The sequence below is a fragment of the Hippoglossus stenolepis genome, chromosome 17, assembly GCF_022539355.2.
Source record: "Hippoglossus stenolepis isolate QCI-W04-F060 chromosome 17, HSTE1.2, whole genome shotgun sequence".
Taxonomy (NCBI): domain Eukaryota; kingdom Metazoa; phylum Chordata; class Actinopteri; order Pleuronectiformes; family Pleuronectidae; genus Hippoglossus; species Hippoglossus stenolepis.
In genome coordinates this window covers 21,640,956-21,660,653 of record NC_061499.1, presented here as the reverse complement: position 1 = coordinate 21,660,653, position 19,698 = coordinate 21,640,956, and the positions used below count along the sequence as shown (strand labels likewise).

At 40.2% G+C, this 19,698-nt stretch overlaps 1 protein-coding gene across 1 annotated transcript; it reads right to left on the bottom strand.

Moving 5' to 3' along the window:
* Window positions 1-11,015: 11,015 nt before the first annotated feature.
* On the bottom strand, window positions 11,016-17,067 carry LOC118125078 (gastrula zinc finger protein XlCGF57.1). The gene is made up of 2 exons (XM_035183449.2): window positions 16,687-17,067; window positions 11,016-12,504 (listed from the first exon to the last, which is right to left on the bottom strand). Exons 1-2 carry the CDS (start codon window positions 16,970-16,972, stop codon window positions 11,291-11,293), a joined length of 1,500 nt encoding a protein of 499 aa, XP_035039340.1. The 5' UTR covers window positions 16,973-17,067; the 3' UTR covers window positions 11,016-11,290.
* Between the last annotated feature and the right edge of the window lie 2,631 nt (window positions 17,068-19,698).

Sequence of the window (19,698 nt, the reverse complement as noted above, 5' to 3'; positions counted from 1 at the left end):
CTGGGGATCGAACTGCGGACAACCACTCTACCACTCTACCCCTCAGCCACAGCTGCCCAAAAGAAACCACCGGTCAATTTCTCTGGTCAATACCAATATTGACCAGAGTCAATATTGACCAGAGTCAATATTGGTATTGCTTTTGAGATATAAGATTGTCAAGAAACACAGTTCAGGACACAGGTATAAAACCATTTCTAAAGCTTTGAGTGTTCCAGTGAGCCCAGTGGTCTCAATGATAGGGAGGTTGAAGAAGTTTGGAAACACAAGGACTCCTCCTACAGAATTGGCCATCTGTTGAAACTGAGTAACCAGGCAAGAACGGACCTAGGTCAAGGATGTGAACCAGAACTAAGGAGTCAGCCTTCATATGTTCTCTGGAGAGATGGAAGAACCTGCAGGACGGAAAACCTTCTCAGCAGCTTCCATCAATGGTATAGTTGTTAGACAGAGGCCACTTTGAGCGAAAGTCTGCTTTAAGTTTACCAAATGCTGCTTAGCTGCTGTAACATCACTAGTTAGAAACAGTTGTGTGTTTATCATTTCCTTCCATGTAGATTGACAACAAAATTGTTAGACACTTATGTTCAGTGAGGTCATTATTAATTTGTGACCACCTCCAGACATGGTTTGGCCTGGGGTGCATTTTAACCTGTACATTCATGGTCTGGCTCTATCGACTGCAATCACGCAAAACATATTTTGAGAAGAGAGTATATGGGCGACCCTTTCTTAGAAAACTATTATATAATACAAATTTGATCATCTTAATAACTGACCCAAAACTTATTTTAAAACTTTATCTCAGCTCCCTATAAAATGAGTGCCAGCTAAAAACATCCTCATTCCAAAGGATTCTCTTCATTTTTCCATGCGCACTCACACACACCACAGCAGGCCGTAACATCCCAGCTGTGCTAGTCCAGATGGAAAATGAAATATGAAAAGTTATGTACTGTATGCATATTGAGGTCATGATGTTGACAGAAGTTGCTGGTGGGTTGGATGTTGTAACAGCCTGACCTGCATGGGGCAAGAATAATGCATGCAGGGAGTATGGATATTAATCAGAGACCAGAGTACGATTTTCTGGAAACAGTCACTCCTCCATCTTTACAATTTTATCATCGAGTATTTTGTGAATGAAAGAGAGAGATTTTTTAAAAGCGATCAACACAGCCCTGCTTTCTGCAATAATAAATAACGAATGGAAAAAATTGCAGGAAATGTCTTAGTCATTTGTCTCATATTGAGCTTTGTAGGCTCATTTTAATAAAACAACTGGAATTGCATTGAAGTGTACCTCTGCCAAGGACCTACAGTCTCCTGATGAAACCCCATTTAAATTCACTAGATCCAGATTTCTATTTGGATCTGCAGCATATTACAGACGCTCATAAATATCAGTCTGCTAGAAGGTGATGTACCTTTCTGCATTGACATTTGCTCAGCTATACATTGGTGTTAGTTGCAAATCTCTAAAAAAAAAATACTACAAACTTCATTTGGATTTGCACCAAAATGTACACACTCTCAAACAAGATTCTGTAAGAAATTAATTAAATTTCGATATGTTAAAGAAAGTAAAAAAGTTCCTGGATCAGCCCCTGATCTGGGTCTGTGTGGTGCTAACTAATTGACAAACAAAAAAACTCAAATGCCACTGAAAATATAAACTCATTGGTGGAGGTAAGACTAAAGACAATGGTGTTTGATATATATTTTTTCAATTTCTGACAATCACTATCTTGATAAAAAAAAAACAGCAACATCCTGCTCTAGTCTCCAGAAAGTGACACATGTAAAGAAATATTGATACAAGATGATTTTTATAATTTTTGGGGAAAATAAATATTGACCAGGTGTTGGTACTAGCTGTTTGCCTATGTTGATTTAATGGTGTTTTTGAATACATTTTACAACTTAGATTGCACTTCTAAAACTAGAATTACAGAACTGTGGTTGTATGTCTCTGCCAACTGTCACAATGGAAATCTTATCACTTGTGAACAAGGCAAATATGGGCTTTGTGGTGTCACCTTGACCTTGACCTTTGACCACCAAACTCTAATCGGGTCATCCTTGAGTCCAAGTGAAAGTCTGTGCCTGATTTATTAAAATTGCTTTAGGCATTCCTGATTTATCGCATTCACAACAACATAAGGTCACGTGACCTTGACCTTTCATTGTATTATGTGGTTGCATTAAGAAGTCAATATATATATATGTATATGTACATACTATAACGAAATGCCAGGTATAAAAACTACAGGAGTAAAGGACAGTGTTCAGTTCAGATATCTCTGGAAGTAGCAGCTCCATAAGTTAGCACATATCAGTAGGTTTGCGTCGTCCTATCCCTCAGACAATTGTGGAAGTCTCTTTTCAAATCTTTTAGGTTGAAAAATAAAATCAAAATACAAAACAATGAATAATGGCTAAAAAATTGTGTAAAGTTGGAGCAAATATTGTTCCATCTGAAATACACATAGACATTTTTGGTTTTTGAAAACCACTTCTTTCCCGTTTTGGTTCACTCTCGTCAACTTTGTCTCCAGCAGCAGCAGGGCAATTAATCAATAACGGAGAACTCACATGTCCGTGTTGGATGCTTCAACAGAATTGTTGGTTATACACTTTGAATGGGGAGGCAAAATGTGATGCTGAACTGAATTGTTGTTCAATTGCTTTACTTCAGAAATTGAGAAAAGCTCAACTTCTCGAGCAGCAGCACAGGCACCAGCCACTGAAATCAAGAGTGTGCCAAAACAGCCCCTTATATCAAACAACAAAAAGGAGGAGAGATGATTATTGCAGTGGGGAATCACCATGTTCTCTGTTATCAGATATTATTTACCTAGCAGAACACAAACTGGAGAAACCAAGCCTTCAAATGCCAATTATGTTGCGTGTCTTGAGCCCGAAAATGATTGGTTATCACCAGCACCGAGCATTAAACAAGCCCAGAGGACTTGACAACTGGGCAAATCTGTCTGTTGATAAGGATAGTGTGATATGATCAGCCCCTGAATGGACCTCAAGGTGCAGATTAGGTGCTGTTTTGTCAATATTGTACAATACCTGTTCATTGGGACCTATTTGAGGGCTTACCCACAAGCAGACAAGATGACAGCTGATCTACCAGTTGGATTTGTGCATCTCAAAATAAATCAGGTGAATACATGTTTAACCTATAGTAAAGGCTGAAAGCACATGGAAACTGATTATTTACCTGGACATTTTGGAAAGGGTAAACACATGACTGCATTCCCTCAGCATCACTGGAAGATATGAGAGACAGGTACCACTTCATTCCATCTTTTTAACATTTTTAAATTTACATTTATTACACTCAGAGAACTGTAATTCTTTATTTACACAATATGGCATGAAAGCTGTTACCCATGTGCAAATTTCCATCACATCAGTCATTAAATTCTCTAGTTGAAAACACGAGGTAGAAAAGAAACTTTAAAAAATCAAGAGCTGAAGGAATGTTCTTTACTGCAGCCACGATTCTCGTTCATGACAGGAAGTGCCAGTCAACCCACAGGAATGCAAATAACTACAGCAGTCATGGTTTTCCACAAGTGAGAAAGACCTGGAGGGGAGTGTCTATAAGTCAGAGAAAAATGACTTTGTGTCCTTTTCGTCTGTGGACATGCTGGGAAAACAATACATTCATATCATGCAGTGCACAGTTTATGTCCAGCTCGAGATTAGGGTTACTCAGCATTAAAGTAAAGTGCCCGTGTTAGCTTTGTTAGCTACTTCCTGTTGGCTTGAGCAACTAAACAGAAAGTCAGAGTTTCTGCTCTTCAGAGTCTTCATAGCTAGGTAACATGTGCGCCTCAATTATTTACCTTATTACTGTGTGGGAGTACTATGTTTATTTACACCAGCTAGATGGATAATTCAAAAATGATTATTAAATTGTGAAAAGTGACATTGAATTAAAAACTACATAAAGCATGAAACAGCAGACGTAAGGTTTTGGGAAAACTTCCATTCAGACAGCAGATTTTTGAAAAAAGGTATAGATGTAGGTAATAAAAAGATGAGAGAAATATATCATGAAATAACATTAAAGCTCTGTAAAACTGGTATCATGAAAATAATAAGGTTGAAATTGCATCAAGGCACATTTTTGAGGGGCTACGGGTGCTTAAAAATGTCATCATAAAAGCGACATGTGTAACGGGTCTTGAGCATAGGTGTGGTAAAATGGGTCAATACTGCCCCCTAGAAAATGTCCACAAAGTAGCTATGTTTCATCTAGTTATATGAAATTCGGCAGGCAGGTAAGATCCCAAGACTTAAAAAAAAGCATTTTGGATTCCTAAAGCCGACCAACAGACTGATTTCTAGTGTCTTGGAAAGTTTGGATGTCTTGAGTGGTTGGTTTGGAAAATGTAGATCAGTTACTTGCCCCACCTCCAATGAAGTGCAGTGCACAGTCACTTCCCAAAGATTGTCAAGTGGAAGCAATTGGAACTACACGCAGTATGTAGTCATTCCACACTATAAATATATGATCAATTTAGAACTTCAGGATAAGTTTTGTTATGTGTGTGGATTAATTTAGTCTTCTAACAATAATAAGACCAACATTACCAAAGTATTGGTCCAAGTTTGTGGAACACAGATTGACATAAAGTGTCATGAATGTTTTCTTATTTATTTTCACAAATTGGATGAACAGATGAATCCTAAATGCTATGGTGATCCTGAATGTTTGTTTAGTTGATCAGAGTGAAATGTCTCAATTACTATTCAATGTTGAGGGTTCATTCATGACCTTGGAAGCAGTAGTTGTTCAAACATTACAAGTATGAGGTTCACTTAATCGAGCTTGTAGTCACATCTCGTGGCCCTGATTAGTGGATGGAGATTGTTCAGTTCTCATTGAGATGGCTCAGCTATTATCACATGACAAAAGCATGGGGTAACATGATAACATGTGGATGTGAATGCATAGTTCCTCCCCCTGTTCAAATATGGTCTAGGGTGAGATGTGTGTCCTCCTTTTCCAGCTGTCCACTCCTGTTTGAGATGCTGTCTGATAATATTCATTTAATTTTTCAAGAAGTCATAAGAAGTCAGGACTGCAAACCATTTAGCAACTTTAGATCTGTGCTGATAAACGCAAAAAAATGGGATCCACTGTTGGGAGGAAGAATGTAGTGGTGCACAACTTCATACTGACCTCACTTGACAGCTGTTGGGAACACAACACATTTGGGTGACAACAGTTTATTTATCTTCCCAGAACTTCTATGCAGTGTCTACAGGATGGGTTGCTGCAGAGAGCAAACATTCTAGGCGCCTATCTTGACAACCTTATTGTGATGACAAGCCTCCTGGAAGCTGGACAAAAAGACATTTTTACCTTTCTCTAAAAAGGTTTTTATGGGCGTTACTCTTTCTGTAACCACATGCTGACTCCATGCAGCTCTGTGCTTAACACACAGATATGTGATTGATATTGATACAGCATTCTCATCTAAATCTAAATTTTAAAGTAATTTTCATACACCGATACCATATTACTTTCAAAGTGCATTGGGATAAGTGAATGCCGAAGTCATGGTTGCATGAAGGTGCCAGTAGAAAGGTTCCTTGTCCACACTGGCTGGAGCTGTGCTGTTTTGACTGCGAGGAGCTGGCAGAGTTACTCATGTCCCCTTGGATTTCAAGTGGAGCAGGTCTGAGAGGAAATACCACTGGCACAGAGTAGGAGCAGACATACCTCACCTCTGACAGTCTGGATAAAACACTTCAGCACTGCTGCAGGCTGAAAGCAGATCAAGGAGAAGGCGGTGGCCAACAACACGTTGCTATGTGTTGCTGTAAGCTGACAACCCTCAAGGACAAGAGAGGGGATTTCTGAGAGCAATCCCAAAGGTTCTTTATGGAGTCTGGGGTGGCATATCACATTGCCCTCCTGCTTACCCCATTCTCTGTTTCCTGAGTTCATTCATACACACCCAGACAGGAGAGGCCCTTGAAGACCTTCCAGCGTTAACATTTGCCCGTCTGGAAATAATTAAAGAAGGGAAAAGGTGGATGAGTTGGTTGGACCAATTTTCACAGAGTCCATGAGACCCACCCCAACTTCAACAACCCTAACCCTAACCCTTTTCTAGGATCCATAAGTGAGCCTGTGTTTAGGGAACAAATTCATCTTCTGGGACAGTACAGTGTTATGAGCTCTTTATTTACATCAGGACTGGATTAAGGATTTGTGTGCGAGGAGCAGGATTTATAAGTTTATTCTAAATTTTCCAGGGAGCCAATGCAGAGAGGTTAAGACAGGAGTAATATGATCTTTTCTAGTTCCTGTCAGCACTCGTGCTGCAGCATTTTGGACCAACCAGAGGCTTTTCAGGCTTACTGGGAAATCCTGATAATAAAAAAAACTATAATCCCGTCTAGAGGTTACAAATACATGGAATAGTTTCTCAGCATCCTTCTGAGGCAGGATGTTTCTTATTTTCATGATATGGAGGAATAAAGCTGCCCTAGAGACTTGTTTTATATGTGGGTCAAATGACATGTCCTGGTCAAACATAACTCCAAGGTTCATATAAGGAGGAGGGATTCTTGATTCTCTATTTAAAACAGTGAACTATGAATATATACAATGTATTATATGAATAGTTGCTAGGGTTAGGGGTTAGGGTTAGCTAGTGGAGCTAGGGGCCCAACCAACACCATCCAAGGTGACTATTTGGTCCGACAATGTGTTCAGGGACAAGTTAAATGACATCTGTTTTGTCTAAATTTAGAAGTAAAAAGTTATTGGTCATCTACACCTTTGTGTCTCAGATAGTCTTTCCTGAAGTTTGACAACCTGATTTGTTTTCTCCAGATTCATAAATAATAAAAAAATAAAAATAAAAAAAAAAGAAGATAAATACAGCTGAGCATCATTTGCGTCGCACATGGTAAGATAGTACAGTATATGAAGCATATATATATATATATATATATAGAGTCTGTCGATGATGTATGACTTAAACCAGCCCTGTGATGTTTTAAGTTGGGCTGCAATGGCCAGGGAAGAACAACCATGGCTCCTCAAGTGTGCTTGCCAAAGTGCCCAGCTTATCATGGCGGTATAGCACTGTATGAATGTGTATGAATGTGTGAGTAAATCTGCCTCGTAGTTTAAAGCGCTTTGAGTGGTCAATAAGACGAGAACAGTGCTATATAAATACAGTCCATTTACCATTTACGTTAATACAAATAACGTGTTACAGTTGTCACACAAGTGTGTGCAGTTCTTTTTTCTCTGATACCAGCAACAAAAGTGAATGCCACTGCACCACAGGAGGTCCTTTATAACTTTTTAATACCAATCAAATATCCAGGATAAAAACAAAAGGTGTTAAGGTAAAACAAATAAAAGACAGCCACTTAAAAATAATAAAAACTCAATGGATGAATCAAAAGGATATTAAAGTGGCTAAAATTATTAAAACATACCCCAGTAGATAACAACCAACTTCACTTTATCTACACGCAAATGATTGTTCTTACAGAGGCGGTAGTAAAATCCAATGTCTCTGTGGGGTAATCAAATAGTTCAGGAAGGGGAGTGTTCTACTTATGTCCCGGGAGGTGGCAACAGCGGGGGTCCCGTGTTGCCATCGCGCTGTTTTGTCTCGGTTCCGGACCTTCCGTGCCTCATCTTCCCTACGTTCGCTCAAACCACTGCGGCCATGGGGGGGAAGAAGGAAGCACCCTGAGTCACGGGTGTTATGGAAGTTTTCTGGAAGCTGGTGAAAGGAGAACTCAGGCAGCAGCTGATGTCTTATGCAGAAGATTTTAATTTAGACTTGATGCATCAAGGAGACCAGAAGGTGGAACAATATACAAACACTAACAGAGCAACATGAGCAATTGTCATGAAGATGTCTCCCACAGCATCTGCATATATCTCCCTCTACTTGCGTCACCCATTCTAACAGCACATCCACGAATGGCTAGAATTGCTGTCACTCTCTATGTTACATGTAGGTGTTTGCATCCTATTGGATAGTTAAGCAAGTATGCATTCCTAAATCACGTTGTGTCCTTATGTCTTGCTTCTGATAAAATACACAAAAGAGTTAAAGTTGGTGAGAGTTGAAGTTGGTGCCTCTTTGTCTGGGGCATCTGAGTTAGATATGAAAGTGTAGACACTACAATGTACTGTTGGTTGGCCCTTTATCTATAACCTGACCTTGGGTACTGCTTAGAGAGAGAAGGGAGTGTCTGTGGAATTTAGACACGCACTATTCTCCTTTACAGATATGTGTAATATACAATATACATAATATATAGTGGCATATACAGTAATGTGTGAGGATGGTCAAAGACACACACACGTCACTTTTCCTTGGTCACTTTCCTTCACTTAGCGTTTTTACAGGCGTTGAACCAGTCTCCGCGTCACGTCTGACTCCTTCACTGGTCCGCGTCCTTTACCTCGTCTCCGGTTTGAATCGTTTTGCCGTCCCGTTTGTCGTCGCAAACTACCACGTGGTGTGTCAAACTCTCCGGTCTTGGTGTCTTCCTCGTTTCTGTCCTCGCCGTGCCTTCCGTCGTCCCTTTTACTTCCTGTCGTACCTGTTTCAATCCAGTCCTTCGACCGATCCTGAGCCGTGTGAGGTGTAGTCCAGTTAGTCACAGCTGTTTCTCATCACTTTGATCCCTTGTCTAAATAAACATGGATTGTAAAAACAGTAAACATAAAAACGACTAAAACCAGGGAACACACATAAAAAAACTAATAAAACCAAATGCAAGACATATATATAGCTACTGATAAAACCGAAACAGAATAATAATTTAAAACATGCAAATACTGGATCAGGTGAATTAAAACGTGGCTTAAAAGAATGTCCTACCTCGACATAGTCTTTTGTGATTGATGGGAGTCAAACTCAGCACTAACATCCAGCAGGACAAAGCTATTGTCTGAGGCCATGAAAAAGTCATTGGTAACATACAGCTGTCCTGTTTCTGTGCTATGCTACTCATCCATCAGTATGAATATGAAGAGAGACCTGTTTTGCCATTAATAAAATAAGTGAGTCCACAATAATCAGATTCAGTTCATCAAATAACGTTTTATTTAAGGTGCAGCAAATCAAGGACATTAATTAACATATCCACTAGATGGCAACATAAGACTGGATTGTTCCTTAGGCTACATATTTGACAGTATTTGTGGACAGTTACAAGTACTGTACTTCAGTACAATTTTTACGTACTTGTACTTTACATGAAATTTCCATTTCATTCTACTTTATACTTCTACTGCAATTCATCTCAGAGGAATTTTTTTACTTTTTACTTCATTTGATAACTTACTTAAATTAGTAGTTACTTTCAGATTCCGATTTTATAAAGAAACTGATAAGAAATCAGTTAAAATCGATGCATTGTTATAGAATAAATTACTAACAGTATAGAGATGAGTGAGCTCAACCTTGACAAACTATAATAGTGTAGAAGTCCCGCAGTGAGGAAGATACGAGACTTCAGCTGCCGGTTTATTAGAACAGTACACAGGTTACTCTGTCGCTCCGGTTCTTACACACTCCTGTGTAGCTTCCCACCTTCTTCCTAGTTCTCACTCTAACCTGAGGACAACCCCTGTCTCTCAGCCAACGAGAAGTACGCTATCTCCCACAACTCACAGTCATTGGTAGCTGGAACTGTCCAACAGTGTTACCCGTCTAAACGCCGACATGTTCACGGACATTCTAGAAAACTCAGTTACTAAAATAAACAATCCCCCTCACTCAGCTGAACTCTATTTCTAAACAATAAAACACATGATAACTGTCATTAACATTAACATGTTAACCAGTCTGTTACAATAGTAAAAATGCTGCTCACACATTAATGCATAAGAATTATTAATCCAATATGATACTGTGATGGAAAATTGACCTGGTGAGACTTCTGAAATAAAGAGATTAGAGAATCATAGTCTTTTAAGAGGATTGTATTCCTTGCAAGGAAGGTCAGACAATCATACAGCATGCGAAGAGCATTCTGCAGAGGGAATGACAAAGAAACAGTTGCAGGCGTGTGCTTTTTATGCAGATGCAGTGAAGAGATGTGTGTGTGTGAAGAGTTCAACTACGTGTGTGTGTGTTTGAACTATATGTGTGTGTATGTATGTATGTGAACTATGTGTGTGAACTGAGTGAATAGTAAAATCCCAGGAGATAAGACCCAGACACAGGCTGAAGGCTTCTTCGAGGTCTTGGTGGGGGGAGACCAGCACAGTCTCAGATTTGTGGCTCTGATGTCATTTTGGCAGTTACACAAGCAGAAATAGTATGCATAAGCAGAGATAATATATAGTGTTGTATAATGGCAACATTTTCCATTACAATACTTAATGATATAAACCTCACAGTCTGTCTGTCTGTCATATTCAATGTTTTATGCTTTTTCACCTTTTCTAAGAGATGATGCATGTCGGTGACACCCGTAGTTGTCCATGCGGTGAAATAAAATGCAGTGATAGCAAAACAAGGCGTTAGCGATCATAGGTAGGGTGTGATTGGCCCACCAAGGTGCAAGCGCAACAGCTTACTAAAGGCGAAATCACGTTAGTGCGAGCCCTCCTGGAAGTCATGGAGAGTGCAGTGCATTGCCTGCAGTTTGAAAAAAAGCGTTTTTAAAGTGAAAGTCTATGTGTGGGCAATTTTCAACCAGACTGAAATCGCCCATACTCTATTGAACAGGGCTCGACGCTGCAGCTGATTGGAAGATGCAATATGATCTCTCCTTCGAGTTCCTGTCAGCACTCATGCTGCAGCATTTTGGACCAGCTGGAGGCTTTTCACAGACTTACTTGGACATCCTGATAATAAAGAACTAAAGTAATCCAGTCTAGAGGTAACAAATGCTGGACGAGTTTCTCAGCCATGTCCCGGTCAAACATAACTCCAAGGTTCATATAAGGAGGAGGGATTCTTGATTCTCTATTTAAAACAGTGAACTATGAATATATAGATAAACTTTATTACAGGCTCTAGACCCAATAGCATGACATACACCATAAAGAAAAAAGAAAACAGATACATAAACACATACAACATACTCTTATTCATGAGAGTCTTAAAAGGCACCCATACCAATGTTTCCACAGATATGATTGATATCTGACCGAGCTGCACCTGGGGCTTGTGAGCATCATTATAATACAGTTTTGTACAACGTATTATATGAATAGTTGCTGATAAATACGAATAGATCTTTTGTTGGAATCGATGCAACTGTATCACTTCTCTCCTGTATGAATCCTCTTGTGTCTATTTAAAGTGGACTTATGGTTAAATGTTTTACCACACTGAGAGCAACTAAAGGGTTTCTCTCCTGTATGACTTCTCATATGTTCAGTTAGATGAACTTTATGTCTAACTCTTTTACCACACTCAGAGCAACTAAAGGGTTTCTCTCCTGTATGAATCCTCATATGTATATTCAGCTGGTCCTTCCGGCTAACTCTTTTACCACACTCAGGACAACTGAATGGTTTCTCTCCTGTATGAATCCTCATATGTATATTCACCTGGTACTTTCGGCTAAATTTTTTACCACACTCAGAGCAACTAAATGGTTTCTCTCTTGTATGAATTTTCATATGCGTCTTTAAATCGGTCTTTCGGCTACATCTATAAACACACTCAGAGCAACTAAATGGTTTCTCTCCTGTATGACTCCTCATGTGTATATTTAGATGGCCCTTTTCTCTAAATCTAGAATCACACTGAGAGCAACTAAATGGTTTCTCTCCTGTATGACTCCTCATGTGTACATTTAGATGGCCCTTTTCTCTAAAACTAGAACCACACTGAGAGCAACTAAATGGTTTCTCTCCTGTATGACTCCTCATGTGTTTACTTAGATGGCCCGTTTCTCTAAATCTATCCCCACATTGAGAGCAACAAAATGGTTTCTCTCCTGTATGAATTCTCACATGTCTCTTTACATGGGACTTTCGGGTAAATCCTTTACCACACTCAGAGCAACTAAATGGTTTCTTATCAGTTTCACATCTCATATCACTTACAGGCTGTTTGTTATTCATTGTATTTAAACCAGACTGAGGTTCCCATGTCTCCTCCCAATCATCTTCAATGGCTTCAGTCTCAGGTTCAGGGGAGTCTTCAGTCGTGTCCACAGGACCTGGTTGTAAAAGTCCATCAGGACCTGAGTTCCTGACTGGTTTTGATTCTCCACAGTCCGCTCTGTTCTCCTCAGTCTGACTCTGATGAAACTGTGACAACTGAGGTTTCTCTTCATCTTCTTCACTCTTCACAGCGACAGGAGTCAATGTGAACTTGATATCAGCTTCTTCCTCCTGACTCATCCTCAGTTCTATCTGTTCCTCTTTAATGTGGGGGGGCTCTGGGTCCTCCTGGTCCACAAGGGGGCTCCACTGCTGCTGCTCAGGGGGAACCTCTTCTTCACTCACCACCAGCTGCAGGAATGCTGCAGGGAGAGTAGAGAGGTTTGGTAAATGTTTTGGTCTCAAATAGTGTCACAATACCAATATTTTTGGTTTGATAACAATACTTTTCTTTAAAGGAAAGAGAGTGGCTCTGAGCCAGTGGCACCAGACTTCTGTAGTTTGATTGTATGATATGTAGTTTGTGAGGCTACAGTAGTGTGCAGGTTAATCCTGGGTTGAAACGCAGAATTACGATGTAATTTATGTTCATTATTTCATGCTGAAAAAATTGTAGTGTTTTCTTGTTTGCTTTCATGCATGTAGGTGTTTTTTTGACAATGGATAAGTAGCCTTCATTTTATGGTATGATGTACTTACATGTACTGCATACCATCTTTTATACCATCCTCACACATTACTGTATATGCTACTATATATATATATATATATATATATATTACTCTATATCTGTACAGGAGAATAGTGTCTGTCTAATTCCAGACACACTCCCTTCTCACCAAGCAGTACGAAAGGTCAGGTTATAGATAAAAGGACCAACCAAGAGTGCATTGTAGTATTTACGCTCAGGGACTTTCATATCTAACTAAGATGCGCTCAGACAGAGAGTCACCAACTTCAACACAATGGCGTATTTCACCAGTGGCAAGACATTAGGGCTGCACGATATATTGACAATCTATCGTCATCACGATATTAATTTGCGCGATAAACGTATCGCAAAAGACGGCAAACAAATGGTGTTTCATATTTTCTGTGTGTGTGTCTCTCTCTGACTCGCTACAGTTTAAAAGTTGATTTGTTTGTCACCACAATATCAACACTGATCATCACATAATGATCAATACTTTTATTAATGAGATAAATCTTTCTTCAGAGCACCGTGTTCATCAGCGGCTAGGCTCGCTCTTTTCCCCTCTTGCTCTCTCTCCCACACACGCGCACACGCACACGCACACACACACACACACACAGTGATCGGACACGTGTAAACGTGAAAACAGAATTTAAAACTTAGTAAATGTATGTAGAGCTGGAGGAGATGGTGGGGCGCTCTGTATGTCTTGACGCAGTTGGCGCAGCGCACAGCGTGAATGATAGAGCCACAGAGAGGAGCAGTACATTGACAGATCCGCTAAAAACTTTATTTTTTTTAAAAACTTTTCAGTCCAAACATGTATGAAAAGACTCTATTAACACTGTAGGTGGGCTTAGTGGAGCTGTGCATGGCTCCCTGGTGTCTGCCCCAGACCCGGTGGCGCTGTGGCCGGGCTGTGCGCCTCCTCCTGGCTGTGGAGCTGTCCGTGGTCTCTGTCAGTAGCCAGGGAGCGTTTATGTTTATTTATCGCAAGTAGGGTTGGGTATCGTTTGAATTTTATCAATTCTGATTCCGATTTGGATTCTCCTTATCCATTCCCCATTTAGATTCCAAAATGGTACAAAAAAAAAGAGGTCAAATGTTTAGATAACAAAAATATCTTTATTAGACTGGACCAATGTACAGTAACTGTGCTTCATGTTACACCGGGGCAGCAGTAGTAACGCCTTGTGGTAGACAGGCAACATTACAAAATAACCCAGACAACTTATCTCGGAGCCTTATCAGACATGCTCAATGTCTTTAACCCAACTGTGTAAATTAGTACCAACTGAGATAGAGGCAATGTTGAAACTTTTTGCCTTGAAAATACTGCTGTTTAAATTAACCAAACAACAGTCTTATTTGTGGATAATTAGTAGAAGAAAATGTTCTAATTGTCCCTGTAAACTAATGTTACATCAATCATTGTCAACTTTAAGAACTGCGATGAATATTAGTCTGTCATATATTCCAACAACACAGTGGAAATCAGTAGCTGTTTGGGGATAATAACGTTTTGAGCTGTTTGTTGGTCATCTTATTTATAGGAAACCTACTGATATAAATCATAGAAGTCATGTTCTTGGAAAATAGAAGTTCATCCAAGCAGCAATAGGGGCAAAATGCTAGAACTAAAGTGCATTCAGTGCACAATACCTAGCTGTCTGCAACCAAATAATCAGTCTTTTTTTTCTTAAATGTTTAGGCATGTAGCCTTTTCACTTCAATTGCCGTAACCACTCTGTGACACTCCTCAGCTTTATCTTCGATCAGCTTTCCCTCGAATGCCAGCAAGAATGGTGTGTCGCTGCCGTCGCGGCTCGCTCTCCTTAGCTCTACTGGAGATGCTAGCGAGGTGCTACTAGCGCTAGCTGAAGATGACACACTCGGGCTCGGACACCGCAAGACATTAAACGCTGTACAGTCTTCCAGATCGACACTGTGCTGCCTTAAATGTTTGGTGAGATTTGATGTGTAACCTGTCTTTTGACCATTTATCGTGGCCCATCTTTCACAGTGTTGTAATGTTAGCCATGCATGCTAGGTCGCATCTAAACAGATGGGACAGGCTGTTGCGTAGTGCGTGACAAAGTCATGTAGACAGGTCCTTGCAGACAGCTACGGCGTCCTTGCAGACATATAGCCTTTGTTTGCAATAATAAACGGTTATCACATTTAGGAACAAATAAGCAGAAGCAGTACTTGGCATATGGATTTGGTTCTAATTTGGAACCGAGTTTCGGTTCCCAACCCTAATCGCAAGTCATATCGTCATCGCGAATTAAACAACGTTATCACATATCGCATGTTTTCCTAATAGCGTGCAGCCCTACAATACATAACCACACAATGTGAGTTAGGAATGCGTGCTTTAGGCTTAACTATTCAATAGGATGTGAACACCTACATGTAACAGAGAGTGACAGCAATTCTAGCCATTCATGCATGTGTTGTTAAAATAAGTGACACAAGTGGAGGAAGATATATGCAGATGCTGTGGGAGACTGATGTTACTCTGTTAGCGTTTGTATATTATTCCACATCCTGGATATATTATTATATATATTATTCCTCCTTGATGCATCAAGTCTACATTTAAATCTTCTGCATAAGACATTAGCTGCTGCCTGAGTTCTCCTTTCACCAGCTCCAAGTTTGGACTAAGTTTAAAAACATGGCGGCCTCCGTAGAGAGGACCTGCTCTTGTGGTAATATAAGTATTAAAATATAAAGGTCCCATTCTAGAGTAAAGAAAACAACAATTTCTACAATTTAGATGAAACACACTCGGGAAAACATCCCCAGGATTATTTTATATTCAATTTATGTCTATAGATCCCTTTCACCTAAAAGTCTGAACCACCGACTGCGGTTCAGCCACGCTGCTCTTCTAGAGATTCAAGATTTTTGTCATGTTCTGCACGCAGTTCATTGCAGAATATAGAGAGAAAATAATCTTTCAGCACAGTTTCAATGTTTATCTGTCTAATATGACAGTGAGCACAACTGCTGAATGAAACCACGTTCGGACATTTCACGCTGACAATTATCTCAATGTTGATGTGAAAACATCAACACCAGTCCATGAATACAGATATTACAGAGTTATATTTTCTCACATGAATAAATAGAAAATATCTAATGTCTGCTACAACTTTTACTTCTTTTAAATCTTGTCTCTGCCTTTTATTATGTCACATCTGAGGCTTTTATATTCATTCAATGTCTCTGTAACTTTCATTCTCCTATTTGATCCCATTCTACTTTTTATTTTCTATTCTCTGAGCTGGAATAAGGATTTTTAAATGGACTATCTGTATATATTTGTGTCATTTACACCTTGTCGTAAAGCTCTGATCATCTTCTTGATGCAGTTAGTGATGAGCTGCTCTGCTCACATTAAATAGATTTAAGAGCCACAACTCACAAATGTATCTTGTGTCTGTCAGAGAAAAGCAAACTCCACTAGCTTGGCTAGCACAGAGCAGCTTAGCTCCTCTAGCTTGGCTACCACACAGCAGCTTAGCTACTACACAGTGCTTGTTAGCTCCACTAGCTTAGCCACCACACAGCAGCTTAGCTCCACTCCCTTAGCTAGCACACAGCAGCTTAGCTCCACTCCCTTAGCTAGCACACAGCAGCTTAGCTCCACTCCCTTAGCTAGCACACAGCAGCTTAGCTCCACTCCCTTAGCTAGCACACAGCAGCTTAGCTCCACTCCCTTAGCTAGCACACAGCAGCTTAGCTCCACTCCCTTAGCCACCACACAGCAGCTTAGCTCCACTCCCTTAGCTAGCACACAGCAGCTTAGCTAGCTTTCCGGCTCCAGGGATCAGGGGCTGACCTGCTCTGTGCAGCCTGACTTCAGGCTTCATCACGGCATCGAGCAGCCTCCTCTGGCGGCAGATCTCCCGCTCTGACCGCTCCACTCTGTCTTTGTACTCCGCCACGGTTTCCTCAAACACAGCGACGATCTCCTCCGCCGCTGCCGTTAGCCGCTCGGTGAGCAGCGCTCTCAGCGCCGGGACATGAGCCGTTTCTTCTCCCTTCTCCACCTGCAGCAGAAAGTCTTCGGCGGCAGCGCTGATCCGCTCATGTACCGACACCCGCAGCAGCAGCACGGCGCACATTGTCCTCCTTTGTGCGCACTTTGAGTCAGGGAGCGCACAAAGAGAGCCAGCGGCAGGTAAACAGAGAGACCGAGTTCAGAGCTAACAGCGACACCTGCTGGACCGAAGGACACATGTTACTGATCAGTTCTGAAGCAGGGAAATAAAAACACATTTTAACATATAAACATGCTAAGAACATACATGTTGTAAAAGGAAAACATTTAACCACAAAAAGACAGGAGGCATATTGATTCCTGGTTCCAGGAACAGTTATTGTCACAATTAAGCTCTGTCTGGTTGTTATAATGTAAATGATAAGAGTGATATTTACAGATGTGATGATGTTATTAATGAGCAGCAACAGTTCATATATTAACAACAACAACAATAAATATTATAATCAATTCCATTTTATAAATCATAATATACATTATCTCAAGGCACTTTACATAGAAGGTCAAGACCTTAAAAATTAGAGAGAAACCTACAGTTCCCTCAACAGTTCCCTCATTAACTGGAAGAAACCTCTAGAACCAGACTCAATGTGGAGACATCTGCCTCGACCGGTTGGTGAGCAGGGAAGAGAGGAGAGAGAGACTTGGAACAGCATCAGGTTTCAGCTTTGACTAGTTATAATGAAAACAATAAGCGTGTAAAGATGTTATTTATGATAGCAGCAACAATGAATATAATAATTAATTAATAATAAGTATTATTATTAATACTGCTAATAATAATAATAACAAATAATAAAGTTATCAGTGCATGATGGGAGTTCTAGACCTATAACACCATAACCAAGGGATGGTTCAGGACTCACCTGATCCAGAACTATAAGCTTTATCAAAAAGGAACGTTTTAAGTTTAACCTTAAAAGAGGTGTCTGCCTCTCGAACCCAGAGTGGGAGCTGGTTCCACAGGAGAGGAGCCTGGTAGCTGAAGGCTCTACCTCCTGTTCTACACTCTCAGATTCTAGAACCAGTGGCGTTGGCCACTGGCTCCTGCCAAATTTCTCAGGGGGAGAAATTGTTGCGATGATGGCTAAGGTTACCTGTTTAATGGGTAAGTAAACTCAACTGAGCTAGACATTGTCTCATTGCATTATTACATTTTCAAAACATTATTTTTTTTCTGGTCACCTCGCATAGCAATACCACCAGTAACCACAAGACAAGGATTGTTCCTTAGGCTATATACTGTACAGTCATTTTGTAAACAGGTCTTCAATAAAATTACTTTGGCTCTAAAATGTCTGAAAAATCCACTGTGGTTAACAGATAAATACTGACTGAGAGTCTTTAAACAGACCATCCGTGTGCAAATAATTCCGTAACTGGCTTGCAACAGCTTTTTGAAGATATATAGAGGGGTTGGATATGTTACTAAAACATGTTAGCAGCAGAGGTTTTATCATTTCATTTTAGTGTATGTGTAAGTTGTCCATCTCCATGCAACTTCTAGCAGGTTAGGATACCCCTGGAGCTCCAAGGTTACATTCTGTCTTTTTACTCTTTCACCTAAAAGTAGAACTACATATTGTATGTGTCAATCTAAGAATTTTGGACAAGTCAGGACTGAAATATACCATCCTGCCTTTGGGTATTGGGTCAGCAGACTATGTGCAATATTTGAAATCTAAGAACATACTATTTTCAAAGGCATTTTATTGATGCTTTCCATGTCTTGAGTTGTTCTAATGCTTTAAACAGCTTGACTCTCTTTTGTATGAGCTGAAAACAAGATGTCGAAACAGGGATGCTGTATGTGTGCAAGTACACACGGGCAAAGCTCCCTTCAGCCGAAGGACAGCTGCTTTTTGTGATACTGTTTTTTTTTTTTACCCCAGTAAAATGTTCCTGGTTTTTCCATTGATATATGAATGTCCAAATCATCCAAAACCAAGCTTTCACTAAAGGAATGTGACTGACACAATTTATTCCAAAATAGCTCAATAGCTCTGCATTTAACTATGTTCATATTCCAGACCACTGCTTCACATGCTCGCACAGCTCCATACTGTATTTCTTAATATGACAAAAGAGCAGGTGGAGCACTGGTGTAGTGCCAGCAAGCAAAGCCTGATGTTTAACCTAGAATGAAAAACAGTGAGAGCCTGTAATAGCCTATAGTGATTAGTCTCACTGGGCTGTTGTGCAACTACAGAGCTGAACCTGCTTCACTTAATGGCATATGCTCCAAAACTGAAATACAAGTTCCATATGCTGGATAAAATTGCTGCCAAAAATATTGTTTCAAATCACTGTAATATAATGCAGTCAGATCCTCGCGCTAGACATGAGCTAAAAGTTAAAATGTTGGTCGGTGTTATATTTGATGTTTTTTTGGCTGCATGTTATAATTTAGTTCCAGTTCTTTGCTGTTGAGCTGCTGAAGCAGCTGGATTTAATAAAAGACTGGACATTAGTCGAGTCGGTTGGAGGGAGTCCTGCCACCCCTCTGCTCTGAGTCAAATATCCATATCAGTAACTCAACCAGACAGCCAACGAGGAAAAAACACAGGACACCAGAAACCTTGTGCCAGTTACAGTCGAGACATGTGAGCTCTCCCAAGTTGTCAAAGTCCTTCTACACCAGTGTTCTTTCTTCTCACGCACCTCTGTGCTACTTAAAGACAGATGGAAGATTTAATCTGGCAGCAGGGAGTGGTGCCAATTACCTGCTCTGCATGGAGGCCAAAAACATTAAAGTCAGACTAATGTGATAAAATTAGAAAACCAGTCCAA